General features: G+C 45.7%; 1 protein-coding gene across 3 annotated transcripts in view; it reads right to left on the bottom strand.

Moving 5' to 3' along the window:
• Window positions 1-10998, bottom strand: part of DMRT1 (doublesex and mab-3 related transcription factor 1) — a 117822-nt gene that overhangs the window by 3160 nt on the left and 103664 nt on the right. For 2 of the 3 annotated variants that reach the window (XR_011362147.1, XM_069961895.1), the window contains one exon: window positions 1447-1485. The exons of the other annotated variant lie outside the window; for it this stretch is intronic. Coding sequence is in view for 1 of the 2 variants with exons in the window: in XM_069961895.1 (XP_069817996.1) it covers window positions 1447-1485 (39 nt within the window). In the remaining variant the exon portion in view is untranslated. The remainder of the gene's footprint in view (window positions 1-1446; window positions 1486-10998) is intronic. 3 annotated transcript variants of the gene reach the window in all.

Genomic DNA, 10998 nt, shown 5'->3' with positions numbered 1-10998 from the left:
TATTTTCAACATAAATCTGGGCCAGATTAACAGCACCAGCATCATCTTAAAGGAGACATCCCACCAAAGTTAAAAATCTCAAGCAATCAGGGGGCCCCGGAGCATGCTGATCTCAGCCGTTGGACGTCATTTTCAGCCAGCAGGCGGATACATTATGTACCCGGCCCGGCTGAGGAATTGCTCAGCCAGTCGGTGACTGCAGCAGTGTTCCGCTCCAGTCACTGATTGACTGAACGGGCAGTCCATCAGCAGGGTATGTGATGTTGCAGCGACACCGGTGGCTAGCGGGAATTGCTAACTCAGTGATGCGGGGGTACGGGGATGGGTAAGAATGCTTACCTTATTATGTTCTTGCATCCCCTGTCTGCGATTTTTAATTCTGGTGGAACTTCTCCTTTAACTTTGGAGAATAGTCAACATATAGGGATTGTCTAATTCAGCACTTCTCACACTATGAGCCGTAGCTCCCATTCTGGTCTGTGCAGATATCAGCACACATCAGGGACTCTAATACAGTGACTAAACTGATAATGACAGCCCTGCATTATTAGTGAACAAGTCGTGTATGGAGCCATAGCTCTGCACCAGACCCATGCCTTAGGGAGCCCTCATGCACACTTTTGTGTCTGGCGTTTGTTTGTTTTTTTGCCTGAAAAAAGCCAAACACATTTTTTGCCATGTGTTTGTGTTTTTTTTTTCTGGCATTATTTCTAGCGTTTCTTGACTTTATGTGTGAATGATTTTTTTTGTAGTTTAGCTTTTGTGTGCTGAACTTTTTTCCTCTGCCATCACATGACCTAGTTGCTGGACCACAAGAGGAGACAAAGACGGCAAAAAGAATCCCCCCCCCCCCCCCCCAAAAAAAAAAAATAATAACAGAAAAAAAATAAAAAACACCATACGCTGAGCAAAGACGTTTTTGAGACTAAAACAATCCCATTGAAGTCTATGGGAGAAAAAACGTCACACCCTCAGCACGCTGCATTTGGGAAAACCTTCCTTGCAGCCTCAAAAATGCCAGAGAGGAGAGAAAAACATCACCCCTCAAAAAAATGGCAAGTTTTTAAGGCATATCATAAACTTCCATTGACTTCCAGCTAACATCTGGCCACTGGCGTTTTTATTGACGTTTTTCTGAGATTTTAAGGCAGTGTGAAGCCAGCCTCAAATGGTTTTTCTGATTAAAATGTATTTATAAGATATCATGGGGGTCCAACCTCTGTGCATCCTGGCGATCTCCAGATCTGCCCCTGGCTCCTTAGCTGTACTCTGCTCTCTTCAGCAGCTTCATAGAAAATGAATAGAGCTTCGAATAGAGCTAAGACCATGCTGATCCGCAACTACATTTAAAACAAAGAAGCCGGGGACTGACCTGGAGATTGTCTGACCTAGCTACACCTCTGCCGTCTAACATATACCATCAGCCACAAAATACAAATTACTTACCTGTTTCTTGAACCTGGTTTCTCAGCCCTTGAAAATTTCCTGTAATAGACACATAAGGAAAATAATTTGCTGGCTCTACATAATTTTTTCTAACGCTCTACATAATTTTTTCTAACGCTGGGTTAACACTGCGTTTTTTTGTTGTTGTTCCCCCCCCCCCATCCGTTTTATGCAAAAAAAAAAAAAATGAAAAACACAAATACATCAGTTTTTCCGTTGACTTTCACTATATCAAAACGCATTCTTTTTTGTGTACACAAAAAAAGGATGCTTTTTGACAGATTTTCTAATATTTTTTTTTTTATTATGGAAGTCAATGGGAAAATGCATCTGGTTTTTTTTTCATACTTTCTTTTTTTTTGTTGCATAAATTGGATGGGGAACAAAAAAAAAATGTATTTCAAAAACGCTGTGAATCCAGCATAATATAGATTAAGTTAAGATTAAGTTATAGATTAAATTAGGATGCATTTGTGTGCATATGTTTTTCCATTGATTTTCATTACAAAATAAGGATCAAAACATGGTCAACCACATTTTTGTGTACGCAAAAAAAGTATGTGTTTTGATCCTTATTTTTTAATAAAAGTCAATGGAAAAACGGATGCACATAAATGCATCAGTTTTTGTAAAAATGGATGAAAAAAAAGCATAGAGTGAACCCAGCCCTACATAATACCTCATAATGTGGACATTTGACTTCACTAAAACATTGGTATACTAGGCTATAACTGTATGCAGTACCTGTGTGTCCATTAGATAATTTGGACAGATTTTCAATTTGTTGCTGGGGTTGCGGAGCACAAAGGAGGCATAAGGAGGCATGAGGAGGGGTGAGTTTACTGACTTCCTCTTTAATTATTAGGCAGAATCACTCTTACGCTATGTTCACACTACGTAAAAGTATGGCCGCTGTTGCCATCGGCAACAACGACCGTACTTTTTGCGGAGCGCAACATAACCAAACCAAATAGACCAAATAGATGTTCTCTCCTTGGGTTTAAACTTTGCTCCAACTAGGAACTTTGACTTGTTTTCCACCATCACGGATGTTAACAAATTTATAAGGGATCTCACTGTTAAGAAACACTTTTTTGGTGAGCATAACATACAAAAAGAAAATAAAAATGTACCTAATAAGGTTAATGTTAACAATGAATTTTGCAATCTTAATTTTTTAGAACAGGTAGCCCTTAGGGATTTGTTGGAGTTGGGTAGTGATTATCATGCCACAAACAAAATTGCACGTCATGAAGGTTTCAGAATGCATAACCCAGGTTACTATCCAATTCAGGACAGAACCTCCCACATGGAATTTTTTCAGGACCGGGTTATGCATGAGCTGAAATTGTTATATGATGCATCCTCTCGTTCCCGTTCGTACAACCTGACCTCCAAACAAAAAATTGCGGTGCAAGAACTCAGGGCCATGACTAATGTAGTCATAAAAAATTCAGATAAAGGTGGTCTGGTTGTAGTAATGGACGAGAACATGTATCGGGAGCAAATGCTCAACATGGTTTCTGACACCTCTACCTACCAATTACTAGATAGAAATCCAACTAGTAAATACATAGAAGAAATGTCTAGGCTTTTGGGGGAAGGTGTTGCTTTAGGTGTACTGAACGCCAGAGAACAAGAATACCTATGTCCTTCTGACCCTGTTACCCCTGTATTATATGGTCTCCCTAAAACACATAAGGGTCTCATCCCATCACCGATGCGACCCATAGTATCGGGGAGGGGGTCACTAGGGGAAAGATTATCAGCTTGGCTTGATGACATCTTACAGCCACTTGTCCAACGCACACCAGGGTTCCTGAAGGACACGGGCTCTGTTCTCAAAATATTTTCAGGTTTTGAATGGACCAGTAGCTACCATTGGGTGGGTATGGATGTGGTGTCTTTATACACCAGTATACCGCATACACTGGCAATGGAGGCCCTGGATTACCATCTCAAAAAATATAGTATCTATGACGAAAACTTTCAAGAATTTACTAAATGTGTGGCGTGGTACCTAATGACTCATAACTATTTTTTGTGCTGTGATTCATATTATTTACAATTGGCAGGAGTTTCCATGGGGGCGAAACACTCGCCTTCCATGGCAAATTTAGCCATGGCTTATTGGGAAGAAAAGCATGTGTATACGCATGACAACCCATATTTACAGTACATACAGTGGTATGGCAGGTACATAGATGACCTGCTCTTGGTCTGGAGCGGTCATGTACCTGCCATACCACTGTTCATAAACTATGCCAACTCCAACCCGTGGAATCTAAAATTCACCTTTATGCACAGTCAAGATAAAATCATATTTTTAGATCTGGAGCTAACAGGTATACAAAATAAAACAGTTGTGACGAGAACCCATAGAAAACCAATTTCAGGAAATGTTACACTCCACGCTAGGAGCTGCCATCCGCCACACACTGTCAAGTCCATCCCAGTTGGGGAGCTGACACGTATGAGGCGTAATTGCAGCACTGTGGAGGCATTTACCCAAGAGTGCAACATCAGTCATGAGAGACTCCGTAATCGGGGATACCCGATATGGATGCTAAAAAGAGCCCTAAAGAGGGTGGAGAACAAAGACAGAGATAATCTTATCAACCCAACAAAAAATAGGGAAGAGATAGAAAATAAACCAGTGTTTGTAACTAAATTTAGTCCACAGTTCAAGAGTATTAAACAAATTATCACTAGAAATTTAAGTATCTTGCGAGGGGATCCCATTCTGAATGAAATCTTAAAAGAAGGGTGTACCATAGTTTCCAAACGAGCACAAACCTTAGGGGATACTTTATCCCCATCGGTTCCTAGATCTAACACACCAGCGAGAACATGGCTATCCTGTAAAGGGTACTATAGATGCGGGAGCTGCAGCATATGTAAATATGCAAATCAAAGCAAATATTTTACAGATAATAAAAATGCCAATAAGCATGAAATAAAAAACCTTTCTAAATTGTAAAAGCTCTTTTGTGGTGTACACCATAAGCTGTGCGGAATGTCATGTACAGTACGTAGGGTGCACCACGAGACAGCTACGAACCCGTGTCCTGGAACATATTTATGATGCGGGACACAGCAACTCACGCAATCTCTCTGGTGCATCGCGACATTTTGCCGAGGCCCATGAGGGTAAGGTAGATAATATGAAAGTCATGGCTATTGAACAGGTTCAGCGTCCATGGAGGGGTGGGGACAGAAGGGTTAAATTGCAAGAAAGAGAAGCTTTCTGGATGTATCATTTAGAAACATGTGCCCCCAATGGGTTAAACCAGCGCCGTGAGTTGCATCTTTACTATTAAAATTTCACAGGTCCCTAACATTCATGTACAGTCATTTGAGTGAATTTATACAGCAATGTTTTTAAATGTATTTGTAACTAGTTACATGGAATGCTTATTAAGTACATTTTATTGTTAACACGTGAGCCATTTCCCCATTTGGGGGGATGGGCTACGTGTATATATGTGTGCACTATGTTACCCATCATTGTCGTGATCAAGGGCGCGCATGCGCCAGAAACGCGTTGACGTTCTGTGAGAAGTGATCGATGTGTCCATGTTCTTATGGGTCCCTTCAATAAACACGTCTGATGTTTTCACCTGCACACGCTGGTCCATGAATCTTTCTCGCAACATAACCTTACCTGATTTGGGATCCCGGCCAGGGCGTATACACATCTTATACGCTCCGGCTGGGATCCCATACGGGGCCGCAAATAGCTGACAGGTCAGTTTTCTGCAGAAAGAATTCAGTGAATTCCAGAAGCAGAAAGCCCTGTCAGTTCACTCAGTGAAGCGAGCGGCTCCGGTCGCTTGCTTCACTGTGTGCTATGGGAAGCTCTGCGGCCGGATGGATCATCCGGACGATGATCCGGGCACAGACCGCCCGTTCCGTGACCTGGCCGGGGTCACGGAACAGCCGGTCTGATACGTTGTGTGAACATAGTCTCAGGGTGGATTCACATGTATCGGAATCCGCAGCGATTCCCAGTACTGTCATTTTGTTAAGGTTTACATACTAAAGGCAGATTTTTCATTCCGCTGCAAGTATGTAGAGCCTCGTCCCCCTCAAGCCACTGCAGCACAGTGAATACTTTACCCATGAAGAATGTATGTATGTAAACCCATACAAAATGACAGAACCGGAAATCGTAGCAGATTTAGCTGCAATACAGTTCACGTAAACCCACCCTTTGGCTATGTTCCCACAACATTTTTTTTTAGCATAAACATCCTTTTTTATAATGCCAGCTGACAAAAATGACCATGATCATTATTAACGGATGTCATTATAAATAATAAAATGGCTGTTTTTTGCCTTAAAGGAGAAGTCCGGCCAAAATTTATTTTTTATATGTTATTACTGATGGAAAGTTATACAATTTTCTAATGTACATTAATTATGGGAAATGCTCACATACTGCTATTTCCCTTAATTTAGTGTATCAGGAAGTGTTAGAATTATCTCTGAAGCAGTGACGTCACGACAAATGGTGTAATTCCTATGGAGTGTCCAGCAGTACCATTGACTTCTATATATAGTGCGCCCCTGCTGGACACTCCATTGGAATTACAATGGATGTGTATGTAAATGTAATATACAGTGTTTTTGATTGAATACATTTATGAAATACTTTGGGGAGCAAGTGTCCTTGCTCCCCAAAGTATTCCATAAATTTAAGCAATCAGTACATAACAGTAAGCCTGGCGAACCGCCGCCGCCCGCCCGCCGCTGCTCTGGACTACACTCAACTACTACTCCCCCCACCTGCCGCCGGCACGTGTGATCGGAGAGCGGCGGCAGGGCGGAGAGTCAGCCATCAGATAGTGTAAGGAAGCAGCAGGAGGGGGGAGCGGAGGGGGATGATGGCTGCAGTGATGAGTGGCTCCTCTGCACGGCAGCATCAGCGCGGCGATCTCAACTACTATTCTCCCCACCTGCTCATAGCATGCGCAGGTGACGGGAGAGTAGTAGCCGGGTTATATCTCCGAGATCGCCGCTGCCGCTGATGCTGCCGTGCACGGGAGCCGCTCATCACTGCAGCCATCATCCCCCTCCTGCTGCTTCCTTACACTATCTGATGGCTGACTCCCCGCCCGGCCGCCGATCTCCGATCACACGTGCCGGTGGCCGGGAGGGGGGAGTCAGCCATCAGATAGAGTAAGGAAGCAGCAGGAGAGAGATTATGGCTGCAGTGATGAGCGGTATCAGCGGCGATAACCCAGCTACTACTCTCATCATGCTATAAGCAGGTGGGGAGAGTAGTAGTTGAGTGTAGTCCAGAGCGGCGGGCGTTTAGTAGCGGCGGCAGCGGCGGTTCAGTGGGCTTACTGTTATGTACTGATTGCTTACATTTATGGAATACTTTGGGGAGAAAGGACACTTGCTCCCCAAAGTATTTCATAAATGTATTCAATCAAAAACACTGTATATTACATTTACATACACATCCATTGTAATTCCAATGGAGTGTCCAGCAGGGGCGCACTATATATAGAAGTCAATGGTACTCATTGACTTCTATATATATAGTGCCCCCTGCTGGACACTCCATAGGAATTACACCATTCGTCGTGACGTCACTGCTTCAGAGATAATTCTAACACTTCCTGATACACTAAATTAAGGGAAATAGCAGTATATGAGCATTTCCCATAATTAATGTACATTAGAAAATTGTATAACTTTCCATCAGTAATAACATATAAAAAATAAATTTTGGCCGGAAATCTCCTTTAACAGTAACTTGTGGGAACATAGCCTTATATAACTATTTTCACACTGTGTAAAAAGATGGTGCCATAACTGAAAAAATAAAATTAACAATATGAATTGTGTACTAAAGAGGTTATTCAGGATTATAAAAACATAGCTGCCTTCTTCCAAAAACAACTACATCTGTCCAGAGATTGCAATACCCCACACAAACTAAGGACAAGAGTGGCACTGTTTTTTTTTTTTTTTTTTTTTAAGAGAGCGGCTATGTTTTTTTCCATCCTGGATAACCCGTTAACCTACTAAACACTGAATTCACACACATGCTATTTCCTTCTGCACAAAAAGTTAGTAAGCACTTGTCTATTATCTGGTATAGCTTCCTTGGCAGAAACAACCAGTAAGTACCTGTAATTTCTTTTTTTTTTTTTTTTTTTTCATTATTCTTTTATTTTCTTCATAATAGTCATTACAAACTCAGGGGAAGCCGGACACATCTAGGCCCCACCTTACATCAATATACACAGCACGGAATAGATCCCCCCCCCCCCCCACCCCCCCAACCCCCCCGAGAGGAAGAGAGAGATAAGGGCCAAAAAAAAAACAAAAAAAAAAAAAACCCCTCTTTGCATAGCTAGATTAATCACCCCCACCTTCAATCCAGGGACCCCAAAGCTTGTTATATCTTTGTATAGCCTTCCGGGAACACCTCATTGCCCAGTACAACTCATATTGCCTCACCCTACCTACCAATAGCCTCCAGTCTTCCAAGGACGGGGGACCATCCCCAAACCACCTCCTCGAAATTACAACTTTTACCAGGGAACTCAATTTATTCAGTAGCGATCCCATCACCCCATCGTTACTGTATCCACCCAACAGAAATTTAGGGGCCTCTCAGGGGCGCCGCAATCATGAGGCGACCTGAATCGTCTGCCTCAGGCGGCGCCACCAGCTGTCATCATGGGGGCGGCATTCAGTGGCAGATTATAATATGAGCGGTTCGGGCGGCCGCCCACATTATAATCCGCCACTGACTGTACCCAGGGCCGCTTTAACCAGAGGGCACATGGTGCACGTGCACCGGGCCCCCTGGTTAAAGGGGCCCCCCCGAGCAGGCCGGCCGTTGCTATGTGCGACCAGTGCGGTCGCACAGGGCTCCGGCCACCAGCCTGTCAGGGGGGAGCGCCATGGATGGGTAATCTACTTACCCCTCCATGGCGCCCCCTGCAGGGCCCCCCCGTCCGCCGCTGCCCCCGTCCGCTGCTGCTGCGGCGCTTCAGCGCTGCAGCAGCAGCGACACTGACAGAGAGAGAGCCATTGGCTCCCTCCCTGTCAGTCACTCACTCTTGTGGCCGCACTTCCTGCGGTCACAAGAGGCCGCACTCTCCCTCTAGCGCCCGACGTCACTGGAGCGTCGGCGCGAGGGTGAGGGGAGTGCAGCCTCTTGTGACCGCAGGAAGTGCGGCCACAGGAGGGAAGAGAAGAGGAACGCGTGGACCCAGGTGAGTAACAGTGTTTGTTTTTTTCAATGTTATATGGGAGGGGGAGCTATATACTACGGGGGGGGGGCACAGGGGGGCTATATACTATTGGGGAGCACAGGGGGCTATATACTATGGGGGAGAACAGGGGGCTATATACTATGGGGGAGAACGGGGGCTATATACTATTGGGGAGCACAGGGGAGCTATATACTATGGGGGAGCACAGGGGGCTATATACTATTGGGGAGCACAGGGGAGCTATATACTATGGGGGAGAACAGGGGGCTATATACTATGGGGGAGAACGGGGGCTATATACTATTGGGGAGCACAGGGGAGCTATATACTATGGGGGAGCACAGGGGGCTATATACTATTGGGGAGCACAGGGGAGCTATATACTATGGGGGAGAACAGGGGGCTATATACTATGGGGGAGAACGGGGGCTATATACTATGGGGGAGAACGGGGGCTATATACTATTGGGGAGCACAGGGGGGCTATATACTATGGGGGAGAACGGGGGCTATATACTATTGGGGAGCACAGGGGGCTATATACTATGGGGGAGCACAGGGGAGCTATATACTATGGGGGAGCACAGGGGAGCTATATACTATGGGGAGCACAGGGGGCTATATACTATGGGGGAGAACAGGGGGCTATATACTATGGGGGAGAACGGGGGCTATATACTATTGGGGAGCACAGGGGGGCTATATACTATGGGGGAGAACGGGGGCTATATACTATTGGGGAGCACAGGGGAGCTATATACTATGGGGGAGCACAGGGGGCTATATACTATTGGGGAGCACAGGGGAGCTATATACTATGGGGGAGAACAGGGGGCTATATACTATGGGGGAGAACGGGGGCTATATACTATGGGGGAGAACGGGGGCTATATACTATTGGGGAGCACAGGGGGGCTATATACTATGGGGGAGAACGGGGGCTATATACTATTGGGGAGCACAGGGGGCTATATACTATGGGGGAGCACAGGGGAGCTATATACTATGGGGGAGCACAGGGGAGCTATATACTATGGGGAGCACAGGGGGCTATATACTATGGGGGAGAACAGGGGGCTATATACTATGGGGGAGAACGGGGGCTATATACTATTGGGGAGCACAGGGGGGCTATATACTATGGGGGAGCACAGGGGGCTATATACTATTGGGGAGCACAGGGGAGCTATATACTATGGGGGAGAACAGGGGGCTATATACTATGGGGGAGAACGGGGGCTATATACTATGGGGGAGAACGGGGGCTATATACTATTGGGGAGCACAGGGGGGCTATATACTATGGGGGAGAACGGGGGCTATATACTATTGGGGAGCACAGGGGGCTATATACTATGGGGGAGAACGGGGGCTATATACTATTGTGGAGCACAGGGGGCTATATACTATGGTGGAGCACAGGGGGCTATATACTATGGGGGAGCACAGGGGGCTATATACTATGGGGGAGCACAGGGGAGCTATATACTATGGGGGAGCACAGGGGGCTATACACTATGGGGGAGCACAGGGGAGCTATATACTATTGGGGAGCACAGGGGAGCTATATACTATTGGGAAGCACAGGGGGCTATATACTATGGGGAGCACAGGGGGCTATATACTACTGGGGAGCACAGGGGGCTATATACTATGGGGGAGCACAGGGGGCTATATACTATGGGGGAGCACAGGGGGGTTATATACTATTGGGGAGCACAGGTTAGCTATATACTATTGGGGAGCACAGGGGCTATATACTATTGGGGAGCACAGGGGAGCTATATACTATTGGGGAGCACAGGGGTCTATATACTATGGGGGAGAGCACAGGGGGCTATATATTATGGAGAGCACAGGGGGGCTATGTACTATTGAGGGGGAGCACAGGGGGGCTATATACTATTGGGGGAGAGCACAGGGGGGCTATATACTATTGTGGGAGAGCACAGGGGGGCTATATACTATTGGGGGAGAGCACAGGGGGCTATATACTATTGTGGGAGAGCACAGGGGGGCTATATACTATTGTGGGAGAGCACAGGGGGGCTATATACTATTGTGGGAGAGCATAGGGGGGCTATATACTATTGGGGGAGAGCACAGGGGGGCTATATACTATTGTGGGTGAGCACAGGGGGCTATATACTACTGGGGAGAGTGCACAGGGGGGCTATATACTAATGGGGGAGCGCACAGGAGGGCTGTATATAACTGGAGGAGCACATGAGGGTCTATATACTACAGGGACACCTTAAAACTATGGAGGCACAGAGGGGTGTAACTATGTAGGGGTACAGAGGGGTGTAAC

The sequence above is a fragment of the Dendropsophus ebraccatus genome, chromosome 3, assembly GCF_027789765.1.
Source record: "Dendropsophus ebraccatus isolate aDenEbr1 chromosome 3, aDenEbr1.pat, whole genome shotgun sequence".
Lineage (NCBI taxonomy): Eukaryota > Metazoa > Chordata > Amphibia > Anura > Hylidae > Dendropsophus > Dendropsophus ebraccatus.
The sequence above is the reverse complement of the archived record's forward strand: the minus strand, read 5'-3'. Positions and strand labels throughout refer to the sequence as shown.